The following is a 16,730-nucleotide window of genomic DNA, read 5'->3' as shown; positions in this document are numbered from 1 at the left end:
CTCTCCACATACGTTTGTTAGATTTTATAATCTGGACGAGGGTTTGACTCCTGCTTCCTAGGTTATCTCTGTTGGTACAGGAGTAAATTCCTTTTATTTAGACACTTTAGCTCGCTTGTGCACTGCTATATGCTTGCCACACAGCTTAGACAGTTGGCAGCTACTGTTCGCATGGCGTGAATGTATTTTGTCCCATTGCGATCATATGCAGCTCAAGTTCCATGAAAGGGAAAGTCTCGGTTACGTACGTAACCTTGGTTCCCTGAGGTGAACAAGACGCTGCGGAGCTGGCCATACTCTCTAGCAGTTGCATAGGCTCGTGCCTTTTGCAGAAAATCTGACTCGAAGGTGCGAAAGCGAGTGCCTTTATGGAGCCCGTGATGTAGCTCCCTAGGGGGTGTCGCTTAAGCGCCATCAGCCAATAAATTGGCATGACTGTATAAGGGCTTCAGACCACGTGACACTCGGACGGTGTCCCATAGCCATCATTCGCAGCATCTCGTTCCCCTCAAGGAACCATGGTTATGTACGTAACCGAGACGTCTTCCTACAGTAACCATAGTATCACCATGGGATTTTGTAGTAAAATCATAGTAATCACAAAATTAAACATGTTACAATATTAACAGCCTATTGCTATAGTAACTGGCTTCCACCCAAAAAAAAACAAAAAACATGATTACTACAAGGTTACTATAGTAAAACCATTGTTACTTTTACCTGGATCAAACCTTTCTCTCATCTGCCCTGCCTTCACAGTGATCAAATCACTGCAAGGAAATCAACCTTTATATTAATTTTTGTTTATCATTATTAGTTGTAACACAGTTCAGTGGAAAGGAGGAGGCGAGAACCGGTTTGACGATATAAATAGAGGTTTAATGATAAACTTAAACCAAAAGACACAAACACACACAGGTGTCGGACAGCTGTCCGTAACTCTCTCTCTGTTGCACTGCCGTCTCCGGTCGGCCTTATCCCTCTCGGGCTTAATCAGCCTTATTAGGGGCCGGGTATGCGGAATCACGACCCGGCTCCGCCCTCTGCCCTGCCACATTCCTCCCTTGTTCTCTCAGGCCGGGGAGCCCCCCCCCTTTCCCTGGGGGGGGGGGCGTGCCTTCCGCCCCATCTGCCAGCAGGTCATCCCCATCTACCTGGTTCAGGGAGGGGACAAGGGGAGGGAAACAATAATAACAAAAAAAATGTGGTACCTACACCCTGTAACAGGGATTGTACCAAACAAAAAAACAATAATAATATTTAAAAGAGAGGGAAAGGCCAACACGGGGCAGCAGCAGGAGAAAGAGAGGAGAGAGAGAGAGAGAGAGAGAAAAAAAAAAAAAAAAAAAAAAAACTTACTTGCCAGTTCTCCGATACGCCATATTCTGGTCCTCGGCCACTCCTCCACCCTCTAGTGACAGCCACGCCTCCCCGGGCGGATCGGAGGCAGTCCTCCAGCCCCTGGTGGACGGAACGCCCCGCCGTGTTTTCGGTGGATGGAAGGGGTCTCTCCCGCCCCTGGCTGCGGTCCTTCCACTCCAGGCAGTCAGCCAGGAGCCCCTCCCCACTCGCAGTCGGCGGTCTCAGACCCCGCCTCGTTTCAGCAGCTGGTAGGGGTCTCCTCCGCCCCTGGCAGCAGCCCTGACTGCTCCAGGCAGTCGGTTAGGAGCCCCTCCTCCCCTCTAACTTCTGAGCTACCCCAGCTACAATTAGAATTAGCAGTGTGAAACTGCATATATTCTTGACTTTTGTATGACAAATTGCTTATCTTCCTCATTTTGTCCAGCCTGATCTCACATAAATTTCAGCAAGTGTGTGCTGATTTTTCTTTAGCCGAAATCGGTATACGTTGACCGAATTTGAAAACACTGCCTCCAGAGGCTAAAGTGGTAAGTGTTTCAGAGCATATAAACAAGTGTTACATCCATTTAAATCCAGGAGAGGTCCCAGAAGCCAGTTGTAAAAAGAATTGTTTTCAGCTGAACAGGGTGTAACACAGTGAAGAGAAATGCTTATTTTATTTAATCTACCCCCCAACCAAAACCCAAATCTAACCCTAACCATTATTAGAGACAAAATGTAATGTTAGGGATAAAAATGCATCCTCCTTATCACGCTCATGATTGTTTACACAAACATGATTACTTCCTCGTTTGAATGGGGATTGAACTGTGGTCTCCCATGCAATTGACACAATGTGCTAACAATCGTGCCATGAGGGAAAGTAATTGTTGTTGAGCCATTCCAAATATGTCCGATGGGAGATAGGGCATGCCAGTGAGTCGGCATACTGTTGCTGATCCCAAGGTACCGGAACTTTCGGAAACAGCATGCCGACTTCCCGTGTGATCATGTTGCAGTGTCGAAAGTCAAAATTAAATGTTAGATTATGAATAAGATTCTGTAGTTAACCTTCCTTGTGACAGCCCTTTACTCATCTGTACCTAGAGCCTGTGTTCACCACTTCTTTTTCTACTCAGGCAGAAGGTAACTGAGAAGTGAGGAAAAACATCAGAAGACAATGAATGAATGTCAATCGATAAGTTTCCATTACAAACTAGGAAAATATTCTGATCTACACACAAATATGAGGAAAGAATTCCATTGACTAAGCACTACAGTATAGGAATTATTGTACAGTACATTAACTTTAATTTGTTGATTTATCAGGTTACATGATAATTAACAATAACAATGTCTTGGTTACATGTGTTACATTTTAAAACAGCCATTAGAATACATATTTCTAACTTTCTGCTCCATACTTCTGAGACTAAATGCCTTTTCTTTTTGTGTTTCCAAACAGCTCATCCAACATTCTTCTCCAGGAAATCCAGGAGAGTTTTTACCAGCTGATATTTTGTTTGACCCACATTTTCAAAGTTCAGAGGTCAAATGACAATATACACCCTGTTACTGGGATAAAATCAACCATAATCCCAAAGTTTCACATTTAGCACCAGAGTGTCTTAATTAGATTGAACAGTTAAACAGAGAGACATTCTCTCTGTACCACATATCAACATCTGCAATATGAATACTCAAATGCTACATTTTATGTTGTGGAATAAATTTGAAAAAGCATGGGAAGTATAATGAATGCACATTATCCACAGTCATGAATTGCATCATAACCAGGAGGAATGATTTTTCAATGCCCTTGAAATCACATAAATTAAATTAAAAAAAAAAAAAAAAATCTAAAAAGCTACAGTGGTCATACTTGTGAATGTAGAAAATAAACCAAAGGAACAAATATGCCTTACTGATTATGATGTTAATTTGTAAGTAATATATATAAAAATGCACATGATGCCAAAGGAATGAAAGGATTGATTTAAAAATTTACAGAACTTGTTCATAAATTACATTATGTAGCTTATGAGATAGATGTCATGCCGAAGTGTGTGCAAGAATATGCTGCATGTTAGAGAGGTTATAGCATTGACACTATCTGTGTCTAGTCAAGAGCACACATACAAGACACTCCAAATTATAAAGCAAACACTTCATCCACGCCATTTCTATGCTAGGGCATGGAGGGGCTTCTAATGTGCAGAGAGACTCCTGTCTGAGCATTACAGAGATTTTGAAATTGCGTGCATGTTTGACTAAGACAACGTGACGAAGTGAAAGCACATTCGTGTGTCCGTCACTATGGTTTTGTAGCTGACAATGAGCAAGATCTTACAGAGGTTCATAGGAGGTCAGGCAAGTGGCTATAGACTGAGTCAAGCAAGGTCTGGCTTGCTTCTTGACTCTTTACCCCAGCGATCTCGAACAAGCGGTCCAGTTTGTCCTCAGCCATCGAGATCTCCTCAATGACATGGAGCTCTTCTGGGTTGAGAATGTGCAACATATCATCAAAAATGGGCTGCAGGTCACATGGGTCCAAACGCACCTGCCGTAGCACCGTGTCTTTTTTCTCTGTGGGGCAGAAGAGTGGAACGTTAACAAAACAAATATTTTAAGCTTTATTATTCACTCAGTATGACACAAGAAAAACAATGCTAGTTGCAAGAAATAAAATGCAACTGTATACAGTAATTGTGCACAGCTAGAGAGTTATAATAAATATGATTATTTAAAAAGTAATGAGAAAACACTTCCCATATCTTTTAAAGGAATAGTTCACCCCAAAATTAAATTCTCTCATCATTTATTCACCCTCAGGCCATCCCAGATGTGGATAACTTTCCTTCTGCAGAACACAAACAAAGATTTTTTGAAGAATATCTCAGCTTTGTAGGTCCTTAAAATGCAATTGAAAGGTGGCCAGAAGGTCCAAAAAGCACATAAAGGCAGCATAAAAGTAATTCATAAGACTCCAGTGGTTAAATCCATGTCTTCAGAAGTGATATAATAGTTGTGAGTGAGAAACAGATACATATTTAAGTCATTTTTTACTATAAATCTCCACTTTCATTACCACATTCATCTTTAGTTTTTTGTTGATTCACATTCTTCGTGCATATCACCACCTACTGGTCGGGGCTGGTCAAAGGTGGAGATTTATGGTAAAAAAGGACTTAAATATAAATTTGTTTCTCACCCACACCTATTATGTCACTTCTGAAGATATGGATTTGTGGAGTCATGATTACTTTTATGCAGCCTTTATATGCATTTTGGAGCTTCAAATTAATGGCCAACATTTACTTGCATATTCGAGATATTCTTCTAAAAAATCTTAATTTATGTTCTGCAGAAGAAAGAAAGTCATACACATCTGGGATGGCATGAGGGTGTGTAAATGATGAGAGAACGTCTTGGTTACTGGTGTAACTTCTGTTCCCTGATGGAGGGAATGAGACGTTGTGTCGATGTAGTGACACTAGGGGTTCGCTCGAGAGCCCCAATCACCTTTGCTTTATTCAGAAAAGGCCAATGAAAATTGGCGAGTGGAATTTGCATGCCACTCTCCGCCCTGGACATACGGGTATAAAAGGAGATGGCGTGCACCACTTATTCAGATTTGTGCTGAGGAGCCGAGAGAGTGTCCCGGCCATGTCAGCGGTCGATTCAGTGCCACGGCAGGAGGGACACAACATCTTGTTCCCCCCATCAGGGAACAGAGGTTACACAAGTAACCAAGACGTACCCTGTCTGTCACTCACTCGATGTTGTGTCGATGTAGTGACACTAGGGGTTCCTATACAAAACGCCGCAGGCGCTGAACCATGTCATGAGGTACAGAGGAGCGGACACGGGCAAGCTGCTTCGTGCCTCGCAGGAGGGAGAGCACTATGTAGACCACATCCTACCGGAGGGAGGTTAACATGTGGAGAATACCTCACATGGACTTACCGACGGGGAAGTTCACATATGGAATGATGCCACTGAGGAGGACCCTATCTACGGAGAGGGTACACAGCAACAGTGGCCGAGGCAGAGTGGTTCACCTGAGGGGAAACCGAACAGTGGAAATGCATCATACGGGATTACCGAGGGGGGAATCACCACGTATGGAGCACTGAGCCCAAGTACGTGGGCTCACCTGAAAAGGGGAATACCACGAGTACTGGGCCTGGTGGCGTTACTCCTCCGCTGAGTTAGTCACTGAATAGTGCTTAAGAAATTAGAGGCGTCCAGTGATCACCAGCTGCGGGGAACTGTTGTGGACAAGATAGCGTATATTATCACCTTGAAAGGGGAAAGGCGCAAATGCAAGCGATACACCCGACCGGCTGCCCGGCCTATCTGTTGTTATCCCGTAACACTTGGATCGAAACCAGTTCTATGCACAGGTTGTAGAACCTCGCAAAGTTATTGGGTGTAGCCCAACCCGCTGCTCTGCATATGTCTGTTAGAGAGGCGCCCCTCGCCAGTGCCCAGGAGGATGCAACACCTCTAGTGGAGTGTGCCTGGACTCCCAAGGGGCACGGCAGATCTCGGGATTGGTAAGCCAAAGAAATGGCATCCACAATCCAATGGGCCAGCCTCTGTTTGGAGACAGCTTTCCCCTTCTGCTGCCCTCCAAAACAGACAAAGAGCTGCTCAGAGCGTCTAAAGCTCTGCATGCGGTCCAGATAGATGCGCAGGGCACGAACTGGACACAGTAACAACAAGGCTGGGTCTTCCTCCTCTGAAGGGAGCGTTGCAGGTTCACCACCTGATCCCGAAAGGGAGTGGTGGGAACTTTGGGCACATAACCGGGCTGGGGTCTCAAGATCAGAGTGTGCCGGCCTGAACTCCAGGCATTTGCTGGTGAAAGAGAGCACCTGCATGTCCCCAATCCTCTTGATAGAAACGAGGCTCACTGGGGGAAACACGTACTTGCGCAGCCCCCGAGGCCAGCTGTGTGCCAAGGTATCCATGCCGAGGGGAGCCTCGGACAGGGAGTACCAAAGGGGGCAATAAGAGGACTCTCGGGAGGTGAACAGGTCCACCTGCGCCTCCCCGAATCTCTCCCAAATTAGCTGGACTGCGTGGGGGTCTCCACTCTCTGCGGAGCATTACCTGTCATGAGATCACATCCGCTGCACGGTTGAGGACACCCGGGATGTGAGTGGCTTGCAGAAACTTCAACATCTGCTGACTCCAAAGGAGGAGGTGACGGGCGAGTTGCGACATGCGACGTGAGCAAACACTGCCCTGGTGGCTTATGTATGCCATGGTTGCTGTGTTGTCCGTCCAGACCAACACGCGCTTGCCCTGAATTAACGGCTGAAGCCTCCGCAGAGCCAGCGATACTGCCAACAACTCTAGGCAATTGATGTGCCATTGCAGGTGGGGCCCTGTCCAGAGCCCCGATACTGCCTGCCCATTGCACACGGCGCCCCAGCCCAAATTCGAGGCATCTGTCGTGACCATGATGCGCCTCGAGACCTGCTCTAAGGGAATCCCTGCCCTTAGAAATACCAGATCTGACCAAGGGCTGAAAGTATGGCAGCACTCTGGCTTGACGCTGGGTGCTGTGGCACCATGCCCACCTCGGTCCTCGAGACAGTAGCCAGTGCTGGAGCGGTCTCATATGCATCAACCCGAGGGGGAGTACCGCCATATGCCCCAGGCGCCTCTGAAATTGTTTCAATGTCACCACTACCTTACACCTGAAGGTTTTCAGGCAGGCCAGCACCGACTATGCATGCTCGTTCGTAAGGTGTGACATCATGGTGACAGAGTCAACTCCATACCAAGAAAAGAGATGCTCTGCACAGGAGAGAGCTTGCTCTTTTCCCAGTTGACTTGAAGCCCCAGTCGGTCGAGGTGCTGAAGCACAAGGTCCCTGTGCGCACAAGATTGATCTCACGAGTGAGCTAGGATCAGCCAGTCGTCAAGATAATTGAGGATGCGAATGCCCTTCTCCCTTAGCGGGGCCAGAGCAGCCTCTGCAACTTTGGTTATGATGTGAGGAGACAGGGATAGACCGAAAGGGAAGACCTTGTAATGGTATGCTCGTCCCTCGAAGGCAAACCGAAGAAAGGGTCTATGTCGAGGAAGGATGATACGTGAATGTACGCGTCCTTCAGGTCGATGGCCACGAACTAATCCTGATGTCGTACTGACGCCAGGATGTGCTTCTACATCAACATCTTGAATGGAATTCTGTGTAAGGCCTATTTCAAGGCACGCAGATCCGGAATTGGGCGCATCCCCCCCCCACAATAAAACAGGGGCTGTAAAAGCCCTTGTGCGACTCGGCTAAGGGGACGGGCTCTATCGCTCCCTTCGCCAGAAGGGTGGCAACCTCCGCCCGAAGGGCTGAGGCATCCTTGCCTCGCGGTGGAGAGGACGCCACTGAAATTGGGTGGCCGTCTGGCAAACTGGATCACGTAGCCGAGATGGATCGTCCTGATGAGCCATCATGACGGGCTGGAAAGCACTAATGGCACCAGCCTCTGCACTAATGGCACCAGGGGGACGATTGGTTTTATCAGGCCCGGGGTGGGTGGTTCGCGGCGAGGCAGAGCAGACGCCCCACTGGAAAGATCATCCAGGGGAGGCGTGCTGCCCCATGACCCCGCAACGGTGGCCGGTGGCTGGGGTGAGTGGCCCAAAGAACCACCGTACTTACCTGTTTGCCGGCTTTCTTTCGATGGAGAACTAGGGAACGTGAGATACTCGTGTCCCGCTCATTGACCGGAAAGACTTTCAGCACCTGGCCGTCACGAGCGCGAGGGCCGGAAGGGCTGAGCATTGGAGAATGACCCAGGGAATGAGGAAACTGCTCTTTTGTTAACAAATTGGGTGCCGGGGCCCAGAAGGTACTCTCCTCGACTGGCCTGACCCAGGTGAGCACACGGGCCCCACTCCCGCCCCTGGGCCAGGCCAGTCAAAGTCAGTCGCCTCATCCCTGGGTCTCCTGTCTCAGTTGCTTCGAAGCCCGTCCAGGGTTCTTGGCGGCCGGCTGATGGGCAGGCGGTGCCGCCTTCCTGAGGGAGGATCTTCTTCTCAGAGGCCAGCATGCGGGCTTCGATTGTGGGGGAGCCAGGGCTGACGGCACAAGAGAATGGCCCTGGTGAGAGGTAGACAAGGTGCGGGACTTCGGAGGCCTGTAGGCGGCCGAGTCGCGCTGCAGCAGGATGTGTTTGATGGCCTCCGTCTGCTTCCTCACCATCGAGAACTGGTTGGAGAAGTCCTCGACAATTTTGCCAAAGAGCCCCCCTTGGGAGATGGGCGTATCGAGAAAGTGGACCTTCTTGGCGTTACGCATCTCCGCAAGGTTGAGCCACAGGTGCCGCTCTTGGACCACTAAGGTGGACATCGTCTGACCCAGGGTGCGCGCCGTGACTTTTGTCACCCGTAGAGCGTGACCGATCGCGGTGCGCAGTTCCTGCATAAGCCCTGGGTTGGTCCTGCTCTCATGCAGATCTTTAAGCGCCTTGGACTGGTGGACCTGCAGGATAGCCATGGTGTGCAGGGCGGAGGCGGCCTGACTCACAGCATTGTAAGCCTTCACCACTAATGACGAAGAAAACTTACACACCTTGGAAGGGAGCCTTGATCGGTTCCTCCAGGTGGCTGCACCCTGCGGGCATAAATGCACCACCACAGCACGCTCTACCTGGGGAAGCTCGACATATCCCTTAGCCGCTCTGCCATCGAGGGTAGTTAGGGTGGACGAGCCAGCGAAGCGTGTACGGGCAGAGAAAGGCGCCTTCCACGACTTCATGAGCTCCTCGTGCATTTCCGGGAAGAAGGGCACCAGAGCCCAAAAACCAATCATCCAGCCGTGAACGCTCAGGGCAGGATGGAGGGTTCCACTCAAGCCCAATCTTCGCAGCCGCCCGGGCATACATGGCTGCCAACTCAGCGTCCGCCTCAACCTGAGCTCTACCGCCCGAGAGTGGGAGCTCAGAAGATTCGTCTGCTCCAAAAGCAGAAGCCCACCCTCTAATGCTGCGACCGATAACTCATCCTCATCGCGAGCCCCGAACGAGACATTAAATCCGCCCTGAGGCAGACCGCCTGCATAGCTCGTGAACTCTACCGGGCAGAACGAGCGCGCTGGAGGATGGGAGGACCGCGGGGACTGAGCCGGCGGAAACGCTCCCATATCCACATCCAGATTGCCCGCGGTGCCCGCCGACCCAGCCGCCTGAGTTTCAACCCAGGACGGACCGGGTCGGGAAGCAGCCGTGGTGGCTCTCTGCTTCACGAAGAAGGAAGAGAGCCGCGACCACAACGTTCTCATGGGCATGTTCTCACAGTGAGAACATGACCCCTCCACAAAAGCTGCCTTGGCGTGCTGGCGACCCAAGCACTCGAGACAGATTTCGTGACCATCCAGTGGGGAGAGATAATGGCCACACCCAGTAGCACAAAGGCGAAGGACATCTTTAAAAAGACGGCAATCGTTTGTGCGAGCTCATATAGAGAAAATATACTCTTTTGAATATACTCCTTTTTTTTACACCTGTGGACTTCCGCCGAAGCGCCCAGGGGAAGCACAACACTCGACCGTGCAAGGGTGACCGCTGATACGCGCCGTAATTCCAGCAGCAGATAGCAAGGTGATGGGACGAACACACACATGCGCTCGGCTCCGAAGAACAAGTCTGAATGAGTGGTGCACGCCATCTCCTTTTATACCCGTATATCCGGGGCAGAGAGTGGCATGCAAATTCCACTCGCCAGTTTTCATTGGCCTTTTCTGAATAAAGCAAAGGTGATTAGGGCTCTCAAGAGCGAACCCCTAGTGTCACTACATCGACACAACGTCGAGTGAGTGACAGAGGGAATTTTGCATTTTTGGGTGAACTATCCCTTGGTTGACTTCAAAGGCTGTGCAATGCATCCAATAAAACTGTATATGGTATTCTGGTACAAATTCATGTGTCACACTGTAATATAGCTAATACTAAAACAATAATGGTCCAGTGTTTGCGCCATATGTTAGGCTTGTAAATCACGCTTCTGCTGTTGTTTATGCATTTACATAATTGTCAATTGTTTCTATTCAGCCTATAACATGTTTCAATGATCGACAAAAGGACATTTTTGTTATTTTTGTATGATAGACAATTTTGGCACAGTGCTGGGTGGCAACAAGACGTCCTGAAACAAAACCAGTTGAGAACCATTGTTTTAAACTGTATTTGTGGAACACGAGATGCAGAAACATAAAGCATCCACAAGAGGGCAATAGATACTGCAAGAAATTACTTCAAAACTGTGGCATTTCTGTGAAGCATCAAACACAATTGCAAAAATAAGTATGAAACTTATGTTATCACTTTTCCAACAGATAGTCCTGCCCCAAGCTCATGCCATGTGTTGAGCTAATGTTGCTACACTGGGCCATTCAAACAAACAGAGCAATATTGACGATGCCAGAAAGCCACAGTGTTTACACTTTTTGGGTGAATCAACCTACGAATAGCTTACTTATAGTTGTCTCAACATATTAAACTGGGATAGGAGAAAGCATCATTTCGAATTTAAGAAGACTAAGTATGATAACTCTAAAATGAACTAAAACTTAATTTAATTTTTATTTACTAAGATTAAAAAAAATGCTGTAAGTAATATATTGTTCATTGTTTGTTCATGATACCTAATGCATTAACTCATTTTAACGTATGAAAATTATTGTAAAGTGTTACCCTAAGCATTAATAATGTATTATATATAAATAATTAAAAATTTAAAATGTATTATGAGAGTATAATTTCAGTATGACACAGAAATTATGTCAATTGATGACACGATTCCAGCTGTGAATCCATTATACATAAATCATTTAAAATGTAAAATATATTATGAGAGTATAATTTACAATATGACACAGAAATGATGCTAATTGATGACATGATTCCAGATGTCCAGATGCAGACAGATCTTAACAAATGGGAAAAGACAGGCATAAATATTTCCAGCTGTTCTCGTGTTTATCCATGTACATTTACCTTTGGTTATAAAAGAGCCTGTCCGGCTAAGGGCAGAGTCCTTGCTGGAAGTGGAGTCACAACGCAGCAGCGGTTCTGATTCGTCAGTAAAGAATCCTTTGGTGCGCTCCATCGGGGACTGCACCACCACAACACCAGGCGACTCTAAAGGTTTATGGTTGGGGCTCAGACAATGGCTTACATTCACAGCCATCATTAGCATGTTCAGGTCAACCTACAGCAAAAGAAGTCATAATATGTGTTAATGACTTTTCTGATAAAGCATAAGACACAAACATATACAGTACATGGAATATTTGTTTTGAGATACTTTTTAAAGCTACATTGGGTAATTTCTGTGCCACTAGCAAAAAAATACCCTAAAAACACTCCCCCTATCTGCTGTTGGTTGGGCAAATAGATAGTCCCACCCCCAAATTCACAACATTGGTTAAGCCAATGTTGCTCTGTCAGGCTGGATGGGATGCTCAAAACAAGCGGAGTAATGTTTTGAAAGTGCCACAGAGTCACAGTATTTTCGGTTTTGGGGGAAATCAACCTAGAAATGGCTTACTTTAAGTGTCTCTGCATATTAAGCTGGGATAAAAGAAAGAACATCGAACATTGAAATTACACACTTCAGCTTTAAAGTTTTTCTGAACCCAGAAGAACAAAGAAGCATCCTAATGTAGACAAACAACATTTTCTTGGAACATCTTTTATGCGAGTAATGAATTTGAAAGAATAAGGCTCTTTGCTATGAAGACAGCAAAGACTGTATTAAGCGGCACAATGAGTGGAGACTACAAGTGTATCACTATGTGTCCCTGGCAGAGCTAGCACAAAGGGTTCAGACTTCATGGCCCTGGACCACCCACACGAGTCCTGTCCCTGCTGCCCTTTGCGTCAAGAGAGGGTTACACGGGGTTACAGATGAAAAAGATTATATAGTCAGAAATTCGCTACCCACACAGCACATGGCCTGTGTTACACTCACATAGCCCCCTGTACGCAAGTCATTCATCGTTATGCCAATGTGTTTGAACAATAATGATGCATTTCCGGGAATGAGAGTCATTTGACAAGAAGTCTGTACAGTTTGGAACCGTATTTTGACCATTACCGCAGAGTGGTACTGTAACTGATTATGCATTAGACACTATTTTTGCACACACTGCATATTGTTTGACCTTCCTAAAAAGCATACTACGTACTGTATAATCCATTTGCTGGCACACTTTGAGGCATTTTGTCAGCAGGGCACACTTCTTTTTTCTTGTCACGTAAGTTACACAAGGAAGCATCTTATAAACTGGGAAGGTACCCAAACCTAAGAAGTGGCAAATTCAAATTACAGGAAGGACAGAAACCATCCCATTTCCTGAAAATGTCCCGTAGAATCAGAAACGAACAATCAATGCCATGAAGAACAGCAAACAATTACTCTGGGTTGTACAGTGAGAGATACAATTTAGTCATTCATTAGTCACCCCACACAGAGGAAAATAGCTCTGAATTGCAAGAACGCCACAAGTAAACTGGAACAGAGGTCAAGTGAGTTAATATATGAGTAATGAAGCATTACAAATACAAACCTTTGACATTTCTCTCTCTGACAAATAGTTGCCATTGCCATTTCCTGGTAATCTGATTCCTGGTTTATTACACAATAAGTTAACTGCCCTAATAAAATGAACTAAATTTATGCAATGATGTTGTTTATGTGATGACTTACTGTATGCCTATTTGGGGTAATTTGGCAAATAATTTGTGCAGCAAATGAGCAACAAAGTGAGTCCCATCTCCTATTTTTGTTGTTTTGGCCGTTGCTGTCTTTCCCCACTGTACAAAGTGTGTGAACAGACTTCCAAGAATGCTGCATTTAGGATATTTTAGGTTAGGTATATAAAGGTTTTGAGTTAGATTTACATGAACACATTGCAGTCTTATGATACAACATTTACCATGTTCTATGTCAGGGGTTTTCAAACTTTACAGACCCAAGAACCCACACCAAGAGAGCTAACCCAGAGACTACCCTAAAAACAATCTTGGAAACACTTTATAATCTTTTTTAAATTTAATTATAACTATAATTAGTGTTGGGATCGAGTCAACACCTTAGTCGAGTCAACGTCAAGACCATGATGCCCCTTGATGTATAGTTCACCCAAAAGTGAAAATTCTCTCATCATTTACACACCCTCATGTCATCCCAGATGTGTATGATTTCTTCTGCAGAACACAAATTAAGATTTTTAGAAGAATAGCTCTGTAGGTCCACAGAATGCAAGTGAATGGTGTCCAAAACTTTGAAGCTCAAAAAAGGACAGAAAAGGCAGAATAAAAGTAAGCCATAAAACTCCAGTGGTATAATCCATGTCTTCTGAAGCGATCCAATCGGTTTTGGTGAGAATACCAAAAAATAACTCCTTTTTCACTTTAAATCTTGACAGCAGTCTCCTTGGCTATCATGATTTCATGCTGGATTACACTTCCTAGAACCATCTAGCGCTCTGCACATGCATCAAGCACTAGAAAGTGTATTTGAGCTTGAAATCATGATCGTGCCTTGAGACTGCATTGGCAAGATGTACAGAAAAAAATTAGTTATATTTTGGTTTGTTCTCACCCAAAACTGATTGGATCACTTCAAAAGCCATGGATTAAACCACTGGAGTAATATGGATTTCTATTCTAAATATTTCTATTTTTATGTGCTTTTTGGAGCTTCAAAGATTTGATCACCATTTACTTGCATTGTATGGACCTACAGAGCTGAGATATTCTTCTAAAAATCTTTGTTTGTGTTCTGCAGAAGAAAGAAAGTCATAAACATCTGGGATGGCATGAGGGCGAGTAAATTAATTTCAATTTTTGGGTGAACTATTCCTTTAAAAAAAACACCTAGTGACAGTATACTTACAATTATGGCTAATGGTTTTCTTAAGGTGTTTCTTGCTACTGGGCCATGGTATTTAACCAATCAAGTTCGAGTCAAGTCCAAGACCAAAGGAAGTAGGGTTGGACTCAAGATAGAGTCCATAACAGAATTTGAATTAAAATAACAACTGAAAACTCAACAATAATCAATTACATCAATATTTCAAGCTTATTTTAACCTTCACAACTAAGAAAAACAATGTGTCAGGGTTGCAACTATCCATTTGTGTATATTGTTGGACCGGACTCATATAACCCAACTCTAACTGCAGTACCTTCCTATTTCATATTATCTTCTTATACATCATATTTGCCACAATTGAGTTGTACTATATATGTACTATACTATGTATATATGTACACATATGCACATTTTATCGGTCTTGAATAACCCATATTGGTCAACTACAACTACTAGTTTACATAGGGTCCAACATCACTGACAAAATCAAACAAAAGCATTGTTCCAACCACACAGGCCATGGTTCAGACAATGCATGTCACAGGATGAAGCATATTCAGCTAGTCTGGGGACAGACTGTGTCGCCCTAAAGAATTCTGTACCGACACCCACCAGGACACAACCCACAGATCTGGAAAATGTTTTGGGAACTGTCATTTCCACACTGGTTTTATTAGCCACAGCCTGAAACCACTCCAGACTCAATAAGACCACCTACTGCACATAACGCACAGTCAACATCTGACCAAAGAAAGCGTCGTAGTTATACTCTTAACATAATACATAAACAACCTTATACTGCCATAGTGGTGGCCTTGTGGTAAGTGCGAGTGCTCTGACATATCACCCTGGTTCGAGTCCGGCCCAGGTCATGTCCCCATCCTGGTCCCTTTTCTATCAACCATTGTTTTACTGTCTATCAATAAAAAAAAATAGAAACATGTCCCAAAAAAATATTATAAATATAGGTACATCCAACAAAAGTCCTTTGTTCCTTCTTTATGACTAGCTGGAAAAGCTTTTGAAATACTGTACATGAATATATTTATAAAAATAAGTCAGACTGAGTGCTGGTGACTAAAAGTATTCAACTAATCACAATGTATAGTCAGGACATTAATAACGTGAAAAATTACAATTTGAAGAAAATGTTCAGAACCTCTTAAACTACTTCAAAGAGTTCTCATCAAAAAATCCTCCAAGTGCAGCAACAACAGCTTTGGCATTCTAGCTGTCAGTCTGTCCAGATACTCAGGTGACATTTCACCCCACACTACCTGTAGTCTAGCTGATCCCACAAAAGCTCAATAGGGTTAAGATCCATAACACTCTTTTCCAATGATCTGTTGTCCAATGTCTGTGTTTCTTTGCCCACTCTAAATTTTCTTTTAGTTTTTCTGTTTCAAAATTGGCTTTTTCTTTGCAATTCTTCCCATAAGGCCTGCACCCCTGAGTCTTCTCTCTACTGTTGTACATGAAACTGGTGTGAAGCGGGTAGAATTCAATGAAGCTGTTAGCTGAGGACATGAGTTGTCTATTTCTCAAACTAGAGACTCTGATCTACTTATCCTCTTGTTTAGTTGTACATCTGGGCCTTACACATCTCTTTCTGTCCTTGTTAGAGCCAGCTGTCCTTTGTCTTCAAAGGTGTAATGTACACCTTTGTATGAAATCTTCAGTTTTTTGGCCATTTCAAGTATTGTATTTCCTTCATTCCTCAAAACAATGATTGACTGACGAGTTTCTAGAGAAAACTGTTCCTTTTTTGCCATTTTTGACCTAATATTGACCTTAAGACATGCCAGTCTATTGTATACTGTGGCAACTCAAATACAAAGACAATGTTAAGCTTCTTTTAACGAACCAAATAGCTTTCAACTGTGTTTGATATGATGCCAAGTGATTTTCTGGTACCAAATTAGCAATTTAGCATGATTACTCAAGGATAAGATGTTAGAGCGATGGCTGCTGGAAATGGGGCCTGTCTAGATTTGATCAAAAATGACTTTTTTCGTAGTTCAAATAGTGATGGTGCTGTTTTTTACATCAGTAATGTCCTGACTATACTTTTGTGATCAGTTGAATGCCACTTTGGTGAATTAAAGTACCAATTTACTTCAGAAACAGCTAAATCTGTACATTATTCCAAACTTTTGGCCACCAGTGTGTGTGTGTGTACATATATATATATATATTCATTCTCTTACCAAATAGCCAGAAGTCCAACACCCCTTACTGGGCGATCATCAATACCCCTGCCTTAAAGGAACACATCACCAAAAATGTTTTAATTTTGTCCTCATTTACTCACACTCATGTCACTACAAACTTGGATTACTTTCTCTTTTTTTCTGTGGAAACACAAAATGACTAATTTTGCTGAATGTCTGAGCTGCTGTTTTAAATACAATGTGAATGGGGACAAAGCCTGATACGCTCCTTAAATGACAGAACAGCACTGTGAATACACAATAAAAGTAGCCCCAGCAACTTGT

At 44.6% G+C, this 16,730-nt stretch overlaps 1 protein-coding gene across 1 annotated transcript in view; it reads right to left on the bottom strand.

The window, feature by feature from the left end:
- Positions 1–2,635: 2,635 nt before the first annotated feature.
- The window catches only part of LOC127415717 (tumor necrosis factor receptor superfamily member 21-like), a 36,303-nt gene continuing 22,208 nt past the window's right edge, over positions 2,636–16,730 (bottom strand). The window contains exons 5-6 of the mRNA XM_051654556.1: positions 11,352–11,565; positions 2,636–3,927 (exon numbers count right to left, since the gene is read on the bottom strand). Coding sequence (XP_051510516.1) covers positions 3,698–3,927; positions 11,352–11,565 — 444 coding nt within the window. The 3' untranslated portion in view covers positions 2,636–3,697. The remainder of the gene's footprint in view (positions 3,928–11,351; positions 11,566–16,730) is intronic.

Source organism: Myxocyprinus asiaticus, chromosome 25, assembly GCF_019703515.2.
Source record: "Myxocyprinus asiaticus isolate MX2 ecotype Aquarium Trade chromosome 25, UBuf_Myxa_2, whole genome shotgun sequence".
In the NCBI taxonomy this organism is placed as follows: Eukaryota; Metazoa; Chordata; class Actinopteri; order Cypriniformes; family Catostomidae; genus Myxocyprinus; species Myxocyprinus asiaticus.
Note: the sequence above shows the minus strand (reverse complement) of the source record. Positions and strands in the feature narration are given on the sequence as shown.